The sequence below is a fragment of the Lepisosteus platostomus genome, chromosome 2 (assembly GCF_059453375.1).
Source record: "Lepisosteus platostomus isolate fLepPlt1 chromosome 2, fLepPlt1.hap1, whole genome shotgun sequence".
NCBI classification, from domain to species: domain Eukaryota; kingdom Metazoa; phylum Chordata; class Actinopteri; order Semionotiformes; family Lepisosteidae; genus Lepisosteus; species Lepisosteus platostomus.
The window spans coordinates 76,656,359-76,677,959 of record NC_142612.1 but is presented as its reverse complement, the minus strand read 5'-3'; the positions used below and the strand labels follow the sequence as shown (position 1 = coordinate 76,677,959).

The 21,601-nt window shown below is 37.6% G+C and overlaps 3 protein-coding genes across 3 annotated transcripts; all 3 read left to right on the top strand.

Annotated features, from left to right (window-relative positions):
- Positions 1-548: 548 nt before the first annotated feature.
- LOC148677171 (extracellular calcium-sensing receptor-like) lies at positions 549-5,173 on the top strand. The gene is made up of 7 exons (XM_088622977.1): positions 549-603; positions 1,135-1,285; positions 1,502-1,793; positions 2,194-3,024; positions 3,339-3,566; positions 3,802-3,925; positions 4,278-5,173. Exons 1-7 carry the CDS (start codon positions 549-551, stop codon positions 5,171-5,173), a joined length of 2,577 nt encoding a protein of 858 aa, XP_088479103.1.
- Positions 5,174-7,424: 2,251 nt separating this feature from the next.
- Positions 7,425-11,854, top strand: LOC148677170 (extracellular calcium-sensing receptor-like). The gene is made up of 6 exons (XM_088619155.1): positions 7,425-7,639; positions 7,793-8,084; positions 8,744-9,559; positions 9,797-10,024; positions 10,402-10,525; positions 10,796-11,854. The coding sequence occupies exons 1-6, from the start codon at positions 7,425-7,427 to the stop codon at positions 11,701-11,703; spliced, it is 2,583 nt and encodes an 860-aa protein (XP_088475281.1). The 3' UTR covers positions 11,704-11,854.
- Positions 11,855-13,147: 1,293 nt separating this feature from the next.
- Positions 13,148-20,784, top strand: LOC148677169 (extracellular calcium-sensing receptor-like). Its single transcript, XM_088622968.1, has 8 exons — positions 13,148-13,299; positions 14,900-14,976; positions 16,394-16,568; positions 16,766-17,057; positions 17,768-18,583; positions 18,821-19,048; positions 19,345-19,468; positions 19,862-20,784. The coding sequence occupies exons 1-8, from the start codon at positions 13,148-13,150 to the stop codon at positions 20,767-20,769; spliced, it is 2,772 nt and encodes a 923-aa protein (XP_088479094.1). The 3' UTR covers positions 20,770-20,784.
- Positions 20,785-21,601: the final 817 nt, after the last annotated feature.

The following is a 21,601-nucleotide window of genomic DNA, read 5'->3' as shown; positions in this document are numbered from 1 at the left end:
TCCATGTGATTAAGCTCTCCAGGTGTACCCTTTTAGCGTTATTACTTAAGACCAGCTCCTCCAGGCCTTGGGGCTCATCATTAGGGTAAGATGCCGTGAGGTCCGCCTAGCACCAGGAAACCCTACGTCCATCTCCTGAGGGCACAGGCCTCATCCCCGACACCTCCCGCTTCCTGAGCCCGGGGTCTGGAGGATCTCGCCCTATCACCCTTGGACCTCCATGTTTTGTTTGTCCGTGTGCTCCCCCCTTCCGGGGACTTTAACTTTGTCGCATCCCAGGATGGATTTCTAGTTGATGGACTCTCGGACTGTGCTTTGACCTGCCCTTGGACCCGTTTGGATTTGGATGCCGTTTTGTCTTCCCCGTTCACTGTCTCACAGATTGTCACTATTATTTTGTGCACTATTAAACCCCTGTGTGTTCCCTTTTACGACGCCTGCTGTTTTCTCCAGCTCTTACCGCATCGAATAGGGTCTTCTACAAGATCTGACACGGATTTCAGTCCGTGTTCGTGACCGCAATGAAATGTCATTTTTAGGTGGGGATGATGTTGTACCCTTTACAAAAATGCCCCTACCAAGAGTGCTCCAGCAATCCCAGTGGTATAAATAATGTAGTAATATTTCATGACTCAAAAAGACAAGGGAAGTCTTAATTGCTGTTGGAAAATACCTCCCAAACTGTTGTCTTTTTTTCTGAATGATTTACAATCTGATCAGCTTTAGCATAATTTGGAAATACCTGAGGTATTGGGAGCTGCAGAAATTAGAAAGACTTAAGCACATGCTAAAATTTCAACAGCAAAACTCCGGTTTAGCAAAACTACCATAAGATTCTGTTATACTGAAAGTACATTGGTATAACTCAGCTTTTGTGTTCTGCAATTTTTTTTTATCAAATACGTTAACAGCAGCTTTGGGATGTCTCCTTGCATCCCATTTAAAACATGTGACATCACAAAAAAACATCATAAACAACTTACAGTGTTCCCAATGGGCAAAGGTTTTGCTTATATACAGTATCCTGTGTATTTTACATCACAACGACTGAAGCTGTGCACTTAGCAGAGATGATATTCACACATTGCGTTTTGTTATTATTGGAGCTAGTTTTTCTTGTCCTCACTTCAAAAGAGCCCTTTTGCAAACTTCAAGACAATTTTGAGCTAAACAGCTTGTATAAAAATGGAGATATTATTCTGGGGGGAGTATTTGAAACTCATGTTACTGTTACCTATCCTGAGTTGTCTTACACTTCAAAACCAGACCATTTCAAATGTGGGAGGTGAGTTCTAACAGTTTGTGCTAGCTGAAATTGTTTTCTGTCAAACAAAATACTTTGTGAAAAATCTCTAACATCAAGTTATACAGTACGCAAGCTACTGTATGTACAGTATGTTTAAATAGCTTTTGAGAGCTGAGATTATTTAAAAACTATTATTCGTCTATCCTATAATCCAATTACAATATTTACATTTTAGAATGCTTTGTCATTTTCTAGGTTTTATTTTGCAGCATTTCAGTGGGCACAGACCATGGCTTTTGCTATTGAGGAAATAAACAGAGACCCTGCTCTTCTCCCTAACATCACACTGGGATACAGGCTGTATGACAACTGTGTGAACCTGGCAGTGGCTCTGAGAGCAGCAACAGCTCTGATCAGCAGAGAGGAGGACTCCTTTACTGACTATAGCTGTACAGGGACTCCTCCTGTCTTAGCCATTGTTGGAGATCCTGGTTCTACACATTCTATTGCCATATCAAGAATGCTGAGCCTTTTTCGGGTGCCTCTGGTACAGAAAATATTTTATTGATTGGTCTATCTTAAAAATAGATGTAATATCAACAAGCGTGACATATTGCATTTTGTTTGTTTAAATACCATTATTTGGAGTAATTATAAAATAAAATACTGTATAATGTATTATAAATACTAATAATCTGAATATTGTTTATCACCTCATGGTTCCAATGAAAAAACATTAAAAATATATTACATATACTGTAATTGTCATACAACACAATTATTTTTAGTCAACAACTGCTGTCAGATTACAATACTTACATCTGTAACATGTTAGACTCTGAAAAAATAACTAGGACTTTCATTTCTTCATGACCTTAAAAAACGTTTCTTATTTATTTATTGATATTTAAAATATATCTTTGTTTCATGATTGTGTTTATTTTCAGGTCAGCTATTATGCTACTTGCTCTTGCCTCAGCAACAGAAAGGAGTTCCCTTCGTTCTTCAGGACAATTCCAAGTGATGCCTTTCAAGTCAAAGCCATGGTTCAAATCCTCAGGCACTATGGATGGACCTGGGTTGGTGTCATAGCAAGCAGTGATGACTACGGACAGAGTGCTGTCAAGAGCTTTATTGAGGAGGTAAACAAGTTTGGCTGTATAGCTTTCTCAGAAACCCTCCCCAATGTCAATCCGAAAATGAGAATACATCAGATCATCAACACTATTAAGCAGTCAACAGCAAGAGTTATTGTTGTGTTTTCATCAGAAGCCTATTTTATTCCTTTGGCTGAAGAGATTGCTCAGCGAAAAGTTATAGAAAGGCAGTGGATCGCCAGCGAAGCCTGGACTACCTCAACTGTAATACTCAGGGAGGAAAACTTCCACTCATTTGGAGGGACAATAGGAATTGCAATCCGCAGGGGAGAAATCCCAGGACTGGAGAAATTTCTCCTACAGGTTCGCCCTCTTTTCCATTCCAGTAATAATTTAGTCAAGCAATTTTGGGAAGAAATGTTTGACTGCACATTCCAGCAGACATCAAATAATTATAATTTCTCATCTCAAATGAGGAACAAAATCTGTACGGCATCAGAAAATATTAAAGACATACAAAGTGCTTACAGTGATGTGTCAGAACTGCGGGCTTCCTACAATGTGTATAAAGCAGTGTACGCCTTGGCACACTCCCTGCACAACCTGATGTCCTGTGAGCCTGGAAAAGGGCCCTTTCAGAATAACTCCTGTGCAGACATCACAACTGTGCAGCCCTGGCAGGTGAGATAGTGTATGCTATATACTAACAGACAATTGTGAAAAACAGCAAGAATAGTAATGTTTGGGATGTGTCTTAATTACTTACAATCAAACAATCAAATATATACAAACATAAATATAGTATATGCCAGTCTAACATGTATTAATGTTTTTTTTTAATTAGTTGCATTACAAATATTTTTTCATTATGAAAAATTAGCTCATTACCAGTGAGGACAATTTTTAATCAGTTAAGTGCTGCAGAAACCCACTGAACTATTTTGTGATTAACTCATTCATTTAATAACAAAATTATTTGTTTATATTTCTCCCAGCTGCTGCACTACCTGGCGAGAGTTAACTTCACTACTCACTATGGAGACAGGGTGTCCTTCGATGAGAACGGAGATGCTCTTGCAATCTATGATGTGATGAACTGGCAGAGGGCCGATGACGGGGCTGTGAAAACAGTAACAATCGGTCTGTTTGATGAATCAGCTCCTGCTGGACAAGAGCTCACTCTGAATGAGGACAAAATCTTCTGGAACTTTGAATCTAACTCTGTAAGTAATTTAAACTTAATTTTCATTCCTTCTGCTATTTAACAGATATTGTTTACTCTTTTCTTTTCAATGTATCCCATGTTGGTGTGAAAACGCATACTATAATGTGATAATAAAAAACAAAACAGATGCGTGAAGCAAGTACTGTATGAAAATAAGATAAGAAACTAGTAAAATGCATTAATTCCTTATATTTACAGAGCTTGTCCTGTAAATGTCATTGTCCCTTCCCCAGCCCCCCAGGTCTGTGTGCAGTGAAAGCTGTCAGCCTGGCACCAGGAAGGCAACCAGGAAAGGGGAGCCCCTCTGCTGTTTCGACTGTGTACCTTGTGCAGAGGGAGAGATCAGCAACCACACAGGTGCGCAGGGTTGCCTCTTCGGATATACAGTAACTGATACTTATTTTAGCTATTTCTCTGAAAAGTACTCCAAAAGCACCCCTAAGTTTAGAATGTGTGAGATGTATGTTAATGGTAGTATATTCACAACATTAAATGAACTCAAGGCTCAGAGCACATTTTTGTTTTGTCAGCTTCCTGGTTTTAGGTTACTCGCATTATTGCTGTTTTTTGAATTCGTACATTCTTTAAAGCTATTTTAAACAATGAACTGTTAACTACTGTATAATTGGAACCAAAGTCTCTGAACTATTATTCAATCTATTCTTTCCTTTTGTATAACTTAAATAAAGTTACTTACTTTTTCTTTCAGATTCTATTGAGTGCTTCCAATGCCCATCAGATTGCTGGTCAAATCCAAGCAGAGACCAGTGTGTGCTGAAGGAAATTGAGTTTCTTACATTCAGAGAGCCTTTAGGAATCTCCTTGACAACGATCTCAGTGTCAGGGGGTTGTATTTCAGCTTCTGTTTTAGTTGTGTTCATTTACTATAGGAACACTCCTATTGTTAGAGCCAACAATTCTGAACTGAGCTTCCTGCTGCTGCTTTCTCTAATACTCTGCTTCCTCTGCTCATTGCTTTTTATTGGTCAGCCACTACACCTCACCTGTATGCTGAGACATGTTGTGTTTGGAATCAGTTTTGTTTTGTGCATATCTTGCATTCTTGTGAAAACCATTGTTGTCATCATGGCCTTCAGAGCCACACTGCCAGACAATAATGTCATGAAGTGGTTTGGTGCTGCTCAGCAGAGAGGCACTGTTTTTGTCTTTACTGTCATCCAGGCTCTGATCTGTATCATATGGCTGAGTACAGCATCCCCTGTGCCTTTTAAAAACACACAGTATCAAAACTCAAAAATCATTTTTGAGTGTAACATTGGCTCAATAACTGGATTTAGTTTCCTGCTGGGGTACATAGGGGTGCTAGCCAGTGTCTGTTTTCTGCTGGCTTTCCTTGCAAGGAACCTGCCTGATTACTTCAATGAAGCCAAGTTCATCACTTTCAGCATGCTCATCTTCTGTGCAGTTTGGATCGCTTTCATTCCAGCTTATGTCAGCTCTCCTGGGAAATACTCGGACGCTGTGGAGATTTTTGCCATCTTGGCTTCAAGCTTTGGTCTCCTAATTGCGATATTTATGCCGAAATGTTACATCATTCTGCTTCATCCAGAGAAAAATACCAAGAAAGCCCTAATGGGTAAATAAATGGCAACAGAATAAATATATAGATTGATTCTGTACAGTTGGCTTCATTGCTGTATTCATACTTTCCATCCTACTGAATAAAGAAAGCTGTCTTCTAATTGTTCATACAGTATCTAACATCTACAAAAGCAGAACAATATTAGATATATAGTAACAATTAACTTGTGTCAACACATGGTCATTTCTCTGCAACCCATATGAAATTTACATTTTAATGTAAAAAAACAAAATGGCTGAATTTCTGTGATTGATTGATTGGTTGGTTGATTGATTGATTGGCTGGTTGCCTGGTTGGTTACCTTCTTCCATATGCATGACTGGAGGAATCCTACTCTCTCCCGGTACAGTACAAATAAAAGGCACCCTGGAGGACCCTCTAACGCTATTGTAAAGAAACAGATCTTTAACCAATATAATGCTTCCTATTTGCCAAATTAAGAAGGAGGCTCAAATATATAGTGATATATACTCTTTACATTTTACAGCTCCTTCTCACTACTTTCGCTCTTGACAAGACATGATTCTTAAGGACAAAATATTGGCTAAATGTCTTTTTCTCACTTTTTTTAACTTCCTGAATTGAATTGGCCTTTTTCCCCCTTTTTGTGCAAGCTACTACTTTCATATAAGTGTTGGTGTTTGCTCAGAAGTGTAGTTTTTATTGAATTAAAATGTTCAGAACCAGACAGTAAAAATACAACATCAAATTGAGAGGACATAAAAAAGTGACGCAGGATGGCTAGGTTCAACCAGACAGAGTGAGGGATGACTTGGTCACCCTGTCATTCTGAAAACGGAAAATAGTGTGACATCGTGCAAGGACTTTTTTCCTTCTGACAAACTCACATCTGTGTCTTTGCCTTTATTTGCTGTTTTATTTAGCTAAGTTGTTTTTAACATGACAATTAATTTGATTTGAAATTCTAGTAAATCTAGTGAAAATGTCTGAGCAAAAAATTTGGAGTACCTTCAGAACCGATCACACCTGTTGTATTAACACCTCGATTAGTACTGTGTGCCTCTGTAACTGAGTGTGTGCAGAGACAGATATAATAATGTGTGCCTCTGTACCTGACTGTGTGAAGAGACAGATATAATACTGTGTGCCTCTGTACCTGACTGTGTGCAGAGACAGATACAATACTGTGTGCCTCTGTTCCTGAGTGTGTGCAGAGACAGATACAATACTGTGTGCCTCTGTACCTGAGTGTGTGCAGAGACAGATACAATACTGTGTGCCTCTGTACCTGAGTGTGTGCAGAGACAGATACAATACTGTGTGCCTCTGTACCTGAGTGTGTGCAGAGACAGATACAATACTGTGTGCTTCTGTACCTGAGTGTGTGCAGAGACAGATACAATACTGTGTGCCTCTGTACCTGACTGTGTGCAGAGACAGATACAATACTGTGTGCCTCTGTACCTGAGTGTGTGCAGAGACAGACACATCCCTTTCCCTCACCTCACAGCTGGGCCTGTATAGTGAAGCCCCTGAGGTCTGTTCTCTCCTGAACCCAGAACTGTAGAGCACCTCAGTGTTTCAGCACAGCAGCTACTCTTTCAGTCTGACTGCTCTGAAGAACCTCCAAGATCAATTATTCTGAATTCACAGCTTATATCTTAGAACAAATTATATTGTACAATTAATACTGCGTGAAAGATTAATTTTATTCTTTATATGTTTATTTTAGTTAGTTAATGGCAGTTACTTTCTTGATAAAGTCATCCAAAATGTTCTTGTTTCAGAAAGCTTAAATAAAATGCTTCATTTCATTATAAACCATTATCATAATTATATTATATAAATTATAACACCATTGGAACCCAGTTTCCACTGGTGTCCTGTCCTGCATTTTTAAACTGAAACTCATTTCATTGTGTTTTAGAAATATGTGTGTGTTGCATACAGGAAAGACAATTACTGTAATTGCATTTCACTATCTAGTCCAGAACACATTTTATAATGGATGTAGTGTATTATCAAGGTATAATATCCCTTTATAGCCCCACATTGTTGATATTGCCAAGAGCTTAACTGAATCAAAATGATGTAACTAACCAAGGGAAATGTTAGATTGTGTTTTGCACATTTTGCTGACTAGATTTCCCAAACATGCATTATGAAGTAGGATGACACTCAGCATCTTTGTTAAGCTATTGCATGCCAAATCACTCTCTAAGGAGCCCGGTGTGGTTTATATAGCAGGGATGTCCGACTTCACAGCAAAGTGGAACTTTGTACTAGGCAGCAATGAAATTCATTTGGTACATATTTTTATTACCGGGTCTAGTCCTTCTAGTCTTCACTTTAAAAGTACCGAATTGTAAGATTCAAAACAAATTTGAGTTGAATAGTTTATATAAACCTGGGGATATTGTTTTTGGGGGAGTATTTGAACTACATATAACAGTAACATATCCAGAACTATCTTTTACTTCAAAACCAGAGCAGCCAAAATGTGGAAGGTGAGTTAATTTCCAATTTAATATTTTAAGTTCCTTTCTGTTAGTATAAAAATAATTTTCAGAACAATATGTGTAGTATCACTATAATACTACTGAATTGTTAATAAATATATGACTCAAATGGAATTTAGATTTATTTTTATCTTCTTGCAGATTTTACTTATCAGAATTTCAGAATGCACAGACCATGGCTTTTGCTATTGAGGAAATAAACAGAGACCCTGCTTTTCTCCCTAACATCACACTGGGATACAGGCTGTATGACAACTGTGTGAACCTGGCAGTGGCTCTGAGAGCAGCAACAGCTCTGATCAGCGGAGAGGATGATTCTGTCACTGACTACAGCTGTACAGGGACTCCCCCTGTCTTAGCCATTGTTGGGGACCCTGGGTCAACAAACTCTATTGCCGTGTCAAGAATACTGGGTCTCTTCCGGGTCCCAATGGTAAACCACGATAAATACTAAAAACAAGAACTATAGTACTGTCTAGCCCAGTGCTGGTTCTTGAAAGCCTCGGTCCTGTAAGTTTTATTTAACACTATAAATCACCTGTTTCTAAAGATTAGAATGAATTGATCAGTGAATCAATGAAGCACTAGTCCATATGTGCTTAAAATGTTTTGTTCTAAAAACAAAACATGGTTGAACTTTTCCAGTTCTTTAGAAATTGATTAATTAATGGCAATTTACAGGTAAAACTTACAGGATTGTGGTTCTTTCAAAGACAAGGTTCAAGAATCGAAACAATTTAAATCAGAGCATCAAGAGAAAATGGATGCAAGTGATTCGTGTCAACAATATTTTTTAATTACATCTTCATTTCATTAACAAACTCTATGATCTACCATGAATATAATAGCAAATAATTTTATTTTTCACATGTAGACTTTCCAAGAATAATACATTACTTACAAATTTACTTTTAAATCCACACACTATTTGAAAAGTACTAATATAAGGGAAAGAAACACAAAATTATATACGCTATCAAAAGAAAAAATAACAGTTATAAAAGGTGTTAAATGATAGCTCATCTCTATTATTCATATATTTAGTTATTCTTATACTGAATTCTTATTTATATGTATTTCTGTATTTTCCAGATCAGCTATTATGCTACTTGTGCTTGCCTGAGCAACAGAAAAAAGTTTCCCTCATTCTTCAGGACAATTCCAAGTGATGCCTTTCAAGTCAAAGCCATGGTTCAAATTATCAAGCATTACGGATGGACCTGGGTTGGTGTCATAGCAAGCAATGATGACTACGGTCAGAGTGCTGTCAAGAGCTTCACTGAGCAGATAGCTCACTTTGGCTGTATTTCCTTCTCAGAAACCCTCCCAAGTGTGAATTCAAAAGCCAGAATACTTGAAATTGTGAAAACTATTAGACGATCCACAGCGAAGGTTATAGTTGTATTCTCCCCTGGAGCACATTTTGATCCTCTGGTTGAAGAGATTGTTCTCCAGAATATCACTGACAGGCAGTGGATTGCAAGTGAAGCCTGGACTACCTCAACGGTAATACAGAGTAAGGAAAATTTCCACTCATTCGGTGGGACAATAGGAATTGCAATTCGCAGGGGAGAAATCCCAGGGCTGGAAACATTTCTCCTACAGATTCAACCTACATCTGATTCCAATAATAATTTACTCAGACAGTTTTGGGAAAACATATTTGACTGCAAATTTCAAGCAAAATCAAATGATCTTGAAAGTAATAAAATATGTTCAGGAACAGAAGATATTAAAAGCACCAAAACGTCTTACAGTGATGTGTCAGAACTGCGGGCTTCCTACAATGTGTATAAAGCAGTGTACGCCTTGGCACACTCCCTGCACAACCTGATGTCCTGTGAGCCTGGAAAAGGGCCCTTTCAGAATAACTCCTGTGCAGACATCACAACTGTGCAGCCCTGGCAGGTGAGAGGTTATCAAATAGTCTAGGAAATTGTCCAATACTCTCACTGTTTTTTCATGTATTCTAAATTGTAAATAATTGTTAAAGATGCTTTAAATATTAACATTTCCATGTTCTTACAGTGATAACCTATTTTGTTCAGTCAAGAACTTACTGACTTTACTTAGTACTTATTCATTATTTCTTATTTGACTCTCTTTTATTTGATCGCTTCATATTTTTCTATTTGTTTTTCTAAGCTGTTGCACTACCTGGCGAGAGTGAACTTCACTACTCACTATGGAGACAGGGTGTCCTTCGATGAGAACGGAGATGCTCTTGCAATCTATGATGTGATGAACTGGCAGAGGGCCGATGACGGGGCTGTGAAAACAGTAACAATCGGTCTGTATGATGAATCAGCTCCTGCTGGACAACAGCTCACTCTGAATGAGGACAAAATCTTCTGGAACTTTGAATCTAATTCTGTAAGTAGCTTAAGCTTTTTTCTAATTTTTTCCTGTTTAACAAACCTTTTTTGTCATAAATGTAACCTTCACTGGTGCAAAAATGCATAATAAGAATAGAAATAAAACAAAACGCAGGTGAATGTTCCATGAAAACCATAAAAGTCCAATAAAAGCATCAAAACAAATACTGTATGAACAAAAAGATCAACTTATTACTTAAACGATTAATTAGTTATTTTAAAGTAATTTCAAATATCAGGAAGTTCTGGAGTACATAACATTTCACCTGTCCTCTATGATTATTTTGTTAAACAGTTAAGCATATTGAGAAAATCATTATTTTATAATACTGATTATCCTAGAACCTATGTTCTTAAGTTATTATCTGTTCACAGCCCCCCAGGTCTGTGTGCAGTGAAAGCTGTCAGCCTGGCACCAGGAAGGCAACCAGGAAAGGGGAGCCCCTCTGCTGTTTCGACTGTGTGCCTTGTGCAGAGGGAGAGATCAGCAACCACACAGGTGGGCAGATATTCTTTCTTTCTCTAACGTGCAAAAGTAAAAATAAAGGAAAGGTTTATTGCTCCTCAAAACTGTATTATTTAGTGTATCATTTCATTGCATGAATTTGTACTGTCTAATCTTGTGTGTGCATCATTCAGTGTTTTACTTTGTTACGCTAATTATTTGTGGATTGTAAAAAGCAGATTTAAACGTAAAAATATTGATTAATTTGTATTGTTTCCTATACGATCCGATATTCGAAGGATTATATGTCTGGTTCTTTTTTAGATACCATTGAATGTTTCAAATGTCCACCTGATTTCTGGTCTAACCCAAGCAGAGACCAGTGTGTGCCAAAGGAAATTGAGTTTCTATCATACAAGGAGCCTTTAGGAATCTCTTTGACAACAGTCTCAGTGTTTGGGGGATGTATATCAGCTGCAATTTTATCTGTGTTCATTTACTATAGGAACACCCCAGTTGTAAGAGCCAACAATTCTGAACTGAGCTTCCTGCTGCTGCTTTCTCTAATACTCTGCTTCCTCTGCTCATTGCTTTTTATTGGTCAGCCACTACACCTCACCTGTATGCTGAGACATGTTGTGTTTGGAATCAGTTTTGTTTTGTGCATATCTTGCATTCTTGTGAAAACCATTGTTGTCATCATGGCCTTCAGAGCCACACTGCCAGACAATAATGTCATGAAGTGGTTTGGTGCTGCTCAGCAGAGAGGCACTGTTTTTGTCTTTACTGTCATCCAGGCTCTGATCTGTATTGTGTGGCTAACTGTGGCCCCTCCTTTACCATTTAAAAACACACAGTATCAAAACTCAAAAATATTTTTTCAGTGTAATGTTGGCTCAATAACTGGATTTAGTTTCCTGCTGGGGTACATAGGCTTGCTAGCCAGTGTCTGCTTTCTGCTGGCTTTCCTTGCAAGGAACCTGCCTGATAACTTCAATGAAGCCAAGTTCATCACTTTCAGCATGCTCATCTTCTGTGCAGTTTGGATCGCTTTCATACCAGCTTATGTCAGCTCTCCTGGGAAATACTCGGACACTGTGGAGATTTTTGCCATCTTGGCTTCCAGCTTTGGTCTCCTCATTGCGATATTTATGCCGAAATGTTACATCATTCTGCTTCAACCAGAGAAAAATACCAAGAAAGCTCTTATGGGTAGAGCAGGCCTAAAGTGATAAGTACATAATTATAGGTTTTATATTGTTACTGTACTTTACATAAACTTACTCTTAACACAGCACAGCACAATGAGTGGTTTTGTTTAGAGAATTAATACATACTGTACTTAATTCTGTTGTTTTGGGAATAAAAAAAGTAGAAGTTTAATCACTGTTGTACTGTATTATTCTTTAAGTTTTTTTTTATTAGGAATGGAGTGCAGATTTATCATGTTAATATGATTTGTGAATTAATAACCCAAGATTTATGAATGCTTATTACCTGGCATTTCACTTAAAAGTATCAAGAAAATTACATAACACAGAGTCACACAGACTTACTATTGCTTATAAATTTAGTGAAGATTTTTTTTTTAAAGTTTTTTTGTGCCACATAGAGAAAAATAAATCTGTGCTAATCTCTGTAAAATAAAAATAAAAATCCAGGAAGACTGTTTCCTAACTTCAAACCAAGAACTATTTTATTTTATATCTTAAAAACATCTTATCCTTTAACACTTGTGATCTATAACCTATGAACAATAATATAGCTTTTAGACTACATGAGGCTGAAAAGGCTGTACCTAGAAAAATACTTTTCACTCCTCTTCTTCCTTTCCCACAACTGCATTACTATAACAGCATCCATAATGGGAAAATGTATATTAAAAACAAACACACATTACTTATAATTATAAAATTGCAAACTGTCCAGTAATGATCTGTTTTAGACTAACCAGATTCTTCTCACACACTGCAGGAGACTTACAGTAACTATTCAATTTCACATTGTGTACACGGGCAATTAGTAAATGTCCTGCAAATTTGAGGAAGACACCTTAAATGTATGGTAACCCTGCTGTCATATTCTGGTGGTAAAATACACTGTTAGTGAAAAACACGAAACTGGTGGTTGTCTGGTTTATTTTTTTTAACCCCCAAGGAGAAATCCTCACTGAGAGACAGACATAACTCAAAAACAAACTGCAAGCCTGCATGAGGAAGTTACAGTGTTGATGTGCCTCCAGGAAGCTTGACAATGGCATGCTGTACAATTTGAGAAGTAAAATAATACGGTTAATTACATCTGAGATACGTACTGTAATACTCTGTATTTGCCTCAACCGTGTTTTTAAATAGTCGACAAGCACTCCCCCCGACAAAGCTGCATAAAAGCGTCAGTGAGCAGCAACACAATTTTTTTCCTTGTTCTTTCTCACCTGTTACATGAAACTAACAGCTGGGCCTGAATCGCTGAAGCTCCTGGGAACTGTGCTCTCTTGAGTTCAGAACAGGCTTATTATTGTGACACGTTCGTTATTGTGATATTTTTATCAGAAGCAATGTAGAGAGTTTACAGTTATCGTCTTCCTAATGCCACAATTTGGTACTAGTTTATACAGCTGAGGTAACTTTAGGTGATTTTATGTATTAAGTATTTTGCTTGATAGTAAAGAGCAATATGACCCACCTGGAATTTGTACCCAGGAACCCAGAGCCGACATCCACTAACCCGCATCGTCTCAAAAAGCACCTCACTGCGTCCACACAGCAGCTCTCAATTCAGTTTGACATCTCTAGTCGGACACCAGGGAAGCTGGAGGTGGATATACTGTACTTAAGTCTCATTTTCAGTTGAGGGGAAGTTGGCTAAAACTGCTGTGAATAATTTTAGAAATAATGTATGGTACGTGTGGAACGTTTTTGTCATTAAAATTGTATTTTGTATCGAAGTGTACTAGCGCAACGGAGAAGAAAAGTTTTTTTTTGAATTTATGCGGGATAGTATTGCGTTTAAACGCGACTTACTTCGTGAACAATATTGCCTTACCTACAATACTACAAGTACTGTATATTAATATCTTGCATTATATATGCAATAACATTGCCCATGCAAAGTAGCATCGTCACACTCCTCTTTTGCAAAGAAAACCCTAAAGGAGCACGTGTTCCGTGTTTTGTATTACCGAAGTACAACCTGGGGCCGGTACAGCAACATGTCAGTGAGCATTCTGGGTTAAAAGCGTGCTGTTTTCAATGTTTCAGTAAGCCGGAGGACTTGACCCCATAGCTCGCCAGATCCAGCACACTCACTTAACCTTTTCCCCTCCTGTTTAAACAGGGGACCCCCTTCCCCCTGTGCTCATTCTCGATACAAACCCCTGACAGAGCAGTTGGTTCAGCACCCTGTCTTGCTTTTGCTACCCCGGTCTTTTCCGCCCCTAGTGATTAACACGCCCCTGTATTATTAAGAGCAATAAATTAGTGAGCTGCGCTCCCGTCTCCTGCTTCCCTTTTGGTACCACCGCCCGCTAAGTAGAATTGACACGGATTTCCAAACGTATGTTATTCTTGATGTGAAATTACTTTTTTGTAGGATGGTACTACTGTACTTTTTTCCCCTCTGTGGCTCTAATAAGGTCCTGTTATTTTGGCATTTACAGTGGTATTTCAATTAAACAGAAACAAAAAACACTCCTACCCCAACAAATTTAACAATTATTTTATCATTACAAATGATTTATATGATAGATTATAGATCATAATTCTAAATAAAAAAAAATAAACAACAAAATGAAACTGACAGTATGAGCCAAACTGAAACAGGCATTCGTCGGTTACGGAAGGTAAAAATCGTGCTGCGCACAATTTCATCAATTAACATACTATTATCCATACATGAAGTAGTTATATTTAATGTGCTATAAATAACATCTGAAAATGTTGCTAAGTAGTAACAATTAATTTGTGTCATCACTGGCAAAACACTTTTCTGAAGGCCTTAGACGATAGTCAAATTTTAATGAGAAAAAACTCACAAGAAAACAGCACAACTTTAGTCATTATAGTGCTTCCTAATTGGAAAACTGAGCAGGATGCCCAAACACATCCGGGTGTTTAGCTCCTTCTCACTACTTTCGCTTTTGAGGCACAGTTTTGTGGTCTATCTGCAGCAAATTCATCTATTTTGCAAGGCTGGGTGGGAGAATTAGATACTCTTAGGACACTAATGGTTGTATTCATTTCCAGAGATTGCTCTTAAAGAGAAATCTTTGACCAGATGCTTTTAGGGCTTGTTGAATTACTCTTTTCACCCTTTCTGTGTAAGCTACTGTTTTCTGTTAAGTTTTGATTTTTGTGCTTAAATCTCATTTCTATGAAATGAAAATGCTGGCAGCTTGGTGGTGCCGTTGCTAGCATTGCTGCCTTGCAGGGCTCAGTCTCTGCAGGCAGTCCTGGACCTGCTGCAGTATCTGCTGTTCTCCCTGTGTTCAACTGGGTTTCCTCCAGGTGCTTAGGTTTTCTTTCAAAGCCCAAATCACGTCCAAATGTGGATCAACAAAATTTTCACACCCAGCAAGTGATCAAAATGTCAAATTGAGGGGAAAGTGATGCAGCATGACTAGGTTAAAGCAGACACAGTGAGGGATGACTTGGTCACCCTGCCGTTCCAAATGAAGACTGGGGATCTGAAAGTCTGTCATCTTTAAAAGAGGGGCATCTTGCCGCTCATTTTTCCCTTAGGAACATTTAACATAGGAAATGGTTTGTTCTGAATATGTAAATGTAGTAAAAAATGATCCGCTTTTATGAATCGTGAAACAAGATCAGTGCTTTAAGAGGAGTTCTCACCTATTGACACCTCAGTTAAAACAAGGTACTGTACTGTACCTCTGTCCTTGTGTGTGTACAGAGACAGACACATCCCTTTCCCTCACCTCACAGCTGGGCCTGTATAGTGAAGCCCCTGAGGTCTGTGCTCTCCTGAACCCAGAACTCCATAGCACCTCAGTGTTTCAGCACAGCAGCTACTCTTTCAGTCTGACTGCTCTGAATAACCTCCAAGGGTAGCTACTATAAATGTACAGTATACTGTACATATCACAACATGCATCTCAAAACCAATTCATTTCTGCAATATTGTGCTAAATGAGATACGTTTTATTCTGCATGTGTTTACTCAAATGTGAGAGCTCCAAAATAATTCTGAAACAAAACATTCAAAGCATGTTTTAAAAACATACTGTACATTCTTAAGCTTGTTTACAGAGCATATCAAGGAACAGAAGGAGTTCTACATTGTTCTGTTAAAATTATTTAATTTAGGTATTGTAACTCTACAATGCTGGAATAAAATGCTTTAGTCATTATTGAAAAAAAAATGCAACAGTGCAGCTTGGTACCACTGTCACAAATGTTTTTTCATGCACAAAGTGATGCCATAACCTCTGGTGTCTTCTCCAACATTTTTCAGTTGTTCTGTAGACTATGATGTTGAAATACTTGTGTAGGATGTCCATGAGATCTAAGTATATAATAGTGTAGTAGCATGTCTTCAAATATGAAAAGGCATATTTGCATTTCACAATCTGGTCCCAAGCACCATTTTATTGATAATGTATTTAAAGGCACTACAATATTATTTTGTTATTGATATAGGCAAGTATTTGTTCAAAGTAAAATGATGTAACCAAGAGAAATGTTAGACTGTGTTTTTTTCAGATGTTGTCTTGAACAAGTTTTCCAAATATGCTTTATGAAGTAAGATGACACTTAGCATCTTGTTTAAACTACGGTGTAACAGAGCACTCTCCAAGGAGCCCGGAATGGTTTATATAGCAGGGATTTTCCATCTTCCCAGAAAGTGTAACTTTGTACTCAGCAGCAATGACATTTATTTGGTATATCTTTTTTTTACTTGATCTAGTCCATCTGGTCTTCACTTTAAAAGTGCCCCTTTGTAAGCTTCAAAACAAATTTGAGTTGAATAGTTTGTATAAACCTGGGGATATTCTTTTTGGAGGAGTATTTGAAGTACATTTATCAGTAACATATCCTGAACTACCTTTCACTTCGAAACCAGACCAGCTGAGATGTGGGAGGTAAGTTCCTTTCCTGTTCAGCATTTAATCTTCTATCAGAACCAATATGTAAGAAGCAAGCAGTAGTTTAGAATATGTTGTACAAAACTATTCCTCACTACAATGTCTATTTTATGATCACACATATATTTAATTATCATTAAATATAGCAATCTTTTGCATTAAAGGAATTTTTCATATTTTTAATCTTCTTACAGATTCTCTTTATCAGCATTTCAGAAGGCACAGAGCATGGCTTTTGCTATTGAGGAAATAAACAGAGACCCTGCTCTTCTCCCTAACATCACACTGGGATACAGGCTGTATGACAACTGTGTGAACCTGGCAGTGGCTCTGAGAGCAGCAACAGCTCTGATCAGCGGAGAGGATGATTCTGTCACTGACTACAGCTGTACAGGGACCCCCCCTGTCTTAGCCATTGTTGGAGATCCTGGCTCAACAAACTCTATTGCTGTATCAAGAATACTGGGTCTCTTTAGGGTCCCAATGGTAAACCAAGATACATGATAAAAAGTCGAACTCTAGCACTGTCTTGCCCAGCCTGGAGAGCCTCAATACGATATGTTTTAAATCATCTAAACCAAGCACTTCTAAAGATTGGGAACAGTTGTAATTTATTGATCAATGAAGCAAGCAGGAAGAAGGAGCTATAGATAATAATTTCTGTTCCCAAAACAAATCACCATTAAACTTGGCCAATTCTTTAGAAATTGCTGAATTAATGGTGACTTGTAAAACCTGCTGGACTGTGGCTCTGCTCAGACAGGGTCCAATCGATTTAAATAATAGTACAACAAGAAAAATCAATGCAAATGATTTATGTCAAGAATACGTTTCAATTCCATCTTCAGTTCATTACCAGATCATTTAATTTATAAGAGACTGAATGTTTACCATAATATTGATATTGTTTTATTAAAAAGTAAGCTTCACAAATACATACAGATTAATGGAATACATTATTTAAAATATATACATATATTTTATATTTTTTTTCAAAACACAATTATTTCACTTCTTAAATCTGCACTGTATTTGTTAAGTACTAATATAAGGGACAGAAAAACACACAATTATACAGACTATCAACTGGAAAAAAATAAAGGGTGTTAAATCTTAGCTCTTCTCTAATACAGGTATATTTACTGTAGGTATTCTTGTTCTCACATCCTATTTATATGTATTTCTATATTTTCCAGATCAGCTATTATGCTACTTGTGCTTGCCTGAGCAACAGAAAAAAGTTCCCTTCATTCTTCAGGACAATTCCAAGTGATGCCTTTCAAGTCAAAGCCATGGTTCAAATTATCAGGCATTATGGATGGACCTGGGTTGGTGTCATAGCAAGCAATGATGACTATGGTCAGAGTGCTGTCAAGAGCTTCACTGAGCAGATAGCTCACTTTGGCTGTATTTCCTTCTCAGAAACCCTCCCAAGTGTGAATTCAAAAGCCAGAATACTTGAAATTTTGAAAACTATTAGACGATCCACAGCAAGGGTTATAGTTGTATTCTCCCCTGGAGCACATTTTATTCCTGTGGTTGAAGAGATTGTTCTCCAGAACATCACTGACAGGCAGTGGATTGCAAGTGAAGCCTGGACTACCTCAACGGTAATACAGAGTAAGGAAAATTTCCACTCATTCGGTGGGACAATAGGAATTGCAATTCGCAGGGGAGAAATCCCAGGGCTGCAAACATTTCTCCTACAGATTCAACCTACATCTGATTCCAATAATAATTTACTCAGACAGTTTTGGGAAAACATATTTGACTGCAAATTTCAAGCAAAATCAAATGATCTTGAAAGTAATAAAATATGTTCAGGAACAGAAGATATTAAAAGCACCAAAACGTCTTACAGTGATGTGTCAGAACTGCGGGCTTCCTACAACGTGTATAAAGCAGTGTACGCCTTGGCACACTCCCTGCACAACCTGATGTCCTGTGAGCCTGGAAAAGGGCCCTTTCAGAATAACTCCTGTGCAGACATCACAACTGTGCAGCCCTGGCAGGTGAGAGGTTGTCAAATAGTCTAGGAAATTGTCCAATACTCTCATTGTTTTTTCATATATTCTAAAGTGTAAATAATTGTTAAAGATGCTTTAAATATTAACATTTCCATTTTCTTACAGTGATAACCTATTTTGTTTAGTCAAGAACTTACTGACTTTACTTAGTACTTATTCATTATTTCTTATTTGACTCTCTTTTATTTGATTGCTTCATATTTTCCTATTTGTTTTTCTAAGCTGCTGCACTACCTGGCGAGAGTGAACTTCACTACTCACTATGGAGACAGGGTGTCCTTCGATGAGAACGGAGATGCTCTTGCAATCTATGATGTGATGAACTGGCAGAGGGCCGATGACGGGTCTGTGAAAACAGTAACAATCGGTCTGTTTGATGAATCAGCTCCTGCTGGACAAGAGCTCACTCTGAATGAAGACAGAATTTTCTGGAACTTTGATTCTAACAAAGTAAATAATGTGAACTTTATATTCTCATTGTGTTTCCTGTTTACAAGTTTAAATGTAAGGAAGGAAAATGTATTTTCTTTTCCTCCTAAATGTATGTCTAGACAATGTAAAATTGCACAATAACATAACACATTTTCTGTATGAACAGAAACTAAAAACACTTTTTTATTTAATTTGCACATATTCTTCTGAATATGCTGCTCTTGTTGTCGAAATGAACTATTTATTGAACAGTAACTTGAGAAAATCTTGTTTTAATCCTAAATCATATCTTCTTGTGTTTCATGCTTCCCCAGCCCCCCAGGTCTGTGTGCAGTGAAAGCTGTCAGCCTGGCACCAGGAAGGCAACCAGGAAAGGGGAGCCCCTCTGCTGTTTCGACTGTGTGCCTTGTGCAGAGGGAGAGGTCAGCAACCACACAGGTGGGCAGATATTCTTTCTTTCTCTAACTTGCAAAAGTAAGAATAAAGGAAAGGTTTATTGCTCCTCAAAACTGTGTTATTTTGTGTTTCATTTAATTGCATGAATTTGTACTGTCTAATCTTGTGTGTGCATCATTCAGTGTTTTACTTTGTTATGCTAATGATCTGTGGATTGTAAAAAGCAGATTTAAATGTAAAAATATTGATTAATTTGTATTGTTTCCTATACGATCTGATATTGGAAGGATTATATGTCTGGTTCTTTTTTAGATACCATTGAATGTTTCAAATGTCAGAGAGGTAAAGTTCAGATGTAATCCCCTTTATCTGGATTGTTTTTATATGCAATCAGATCTCTATATTGGAAGAATTATGTGTCTCTTTCTTTTTTAGATACCATTGAGTGTTTCAAATGCCCACCCGATTTTTGGCCTAACCCAAGCAGAGAGCAGTGTGTGCTGAAGGAAATTGAGTTTTTATCATATGAGGAACCTTTAGGAATCTCTTTGACATCAGTCTCAGTTTTTGGAGGGTGTATTTCAACTGCAGTTTTAGCTGTGTTCATTTACTATAGGAGCACCCCAATAGTAAGAGCCAACAATTCTGAACTGAGCTTCCTGCTGCTGCTTTCTCTAATACTCTGCTTCCTCTGCTCATTGCTGTTTATTGGTCATCCACTACACCTCACCTGTATGCTGAGACATGTTGTGTTTGGGATCAGTTTTGTTTTGTGCATATCTTGCATTCTTGTGAAAACCATTGTTGTCATCATGGCCTTCAGAGCCACACTGCCAGACAATAATGTCATGAAGTGGTTTGGTGCTGCACAACAGAGAGGCACTGTTTTTGTCTTTACTGTCATCCAGGCTCTGATCTGTATCATATGGCTGAATACAGCACCACCTGTGCCTTTTAAAAACACACAGTATCAAAACTCAAAAATAATTTTTGAGTGTAATGTTGGCTCAATAACTGGATTTAGTTTCCTGCTGGGGTACATAGGCTTACTCGCCAGTGTCTGCTTTCTGCTGGCTTTCCTTGCAAGGAACCTGCCTGATAACTTCAATGAAGCCAAGTTCATCACTTTCAGCATGCTCATCTTCTGTGCAGTTTGGATCGCTTTCATACCAGCTTATGTCAGCTCTCCTGGGAAATACTCGGACGCTGTGGAGATTTTTGCCATCTTGGCTTCAAGCTTTGGTCTCCTCATTGCGATATTTGCGCCAAAATGTTACATCATTCTGCTTCATCCAGAGAAAAATACCAAGAAAGCCCTTATGGGCAGAGCAGGCCTGAAGTAATAAATACATAATTTTGATTTCTGTTACTTTCTCTACAAAATTTCCTCTGCATCAATAAATTTCCAAGTAAAGTTTTGTTGAGAAAATTGATATATACTTTCTTCACTCTGCTGTTTTTGGACTTAAAAATTAAATAATTTGTACTTTTATTTAAGATGAAATTTGGAGTTGAGAACTTGATATTTATGGGTGAATGTTTGTTTTTCAATTTCACTTTAATAAAAGAAGAAAACAACAAACCAACAGAAGAGTTACACTGATTCACTGTCTTTTACAAATTCAATGGATTGTATTTAACTTAAATGTAGTTTCCTAAGTTGGTTTCCAAAGTACAAACCAAGAAAAAGTTTACTTTATGTCTTAAAGTAGTCCTACCTATTTATATTTGTGAAATATAAATAATATTTCAGTTTTAAAAGGCATAAAGTTGTAGTACAGTACTTGCAAAAAGGATTTTTACTTATTAGCTGCTTACTCACAATGGCACTAAATCACAATAATATCACTGTTTTTATTCTGAACAGTTGTGCAGAGAGATTTAACTGTTAAATTACACTTGTGTTGTGCATGCTGGCAGTTGGTGAATACCCTGCAAAATAGAGAATTAAATCTTCAATTTATTACAGCCCTGCTGTCGTATTCTGGTGGTTAAAAACAGGACACCTGGTGGTTGTTGATCGAGTTTTGAAAGCCCAGGAGTAAAATCACTGAACGACAGACTGCCACCCTGCATGAGGGAGTTACATTGTTAAACTTGACAATTCCATCAAGTACAGGATAATCTGAGAAGCAAAATAATATGGTAAATTCCATCAGAGATACATTATCTCTC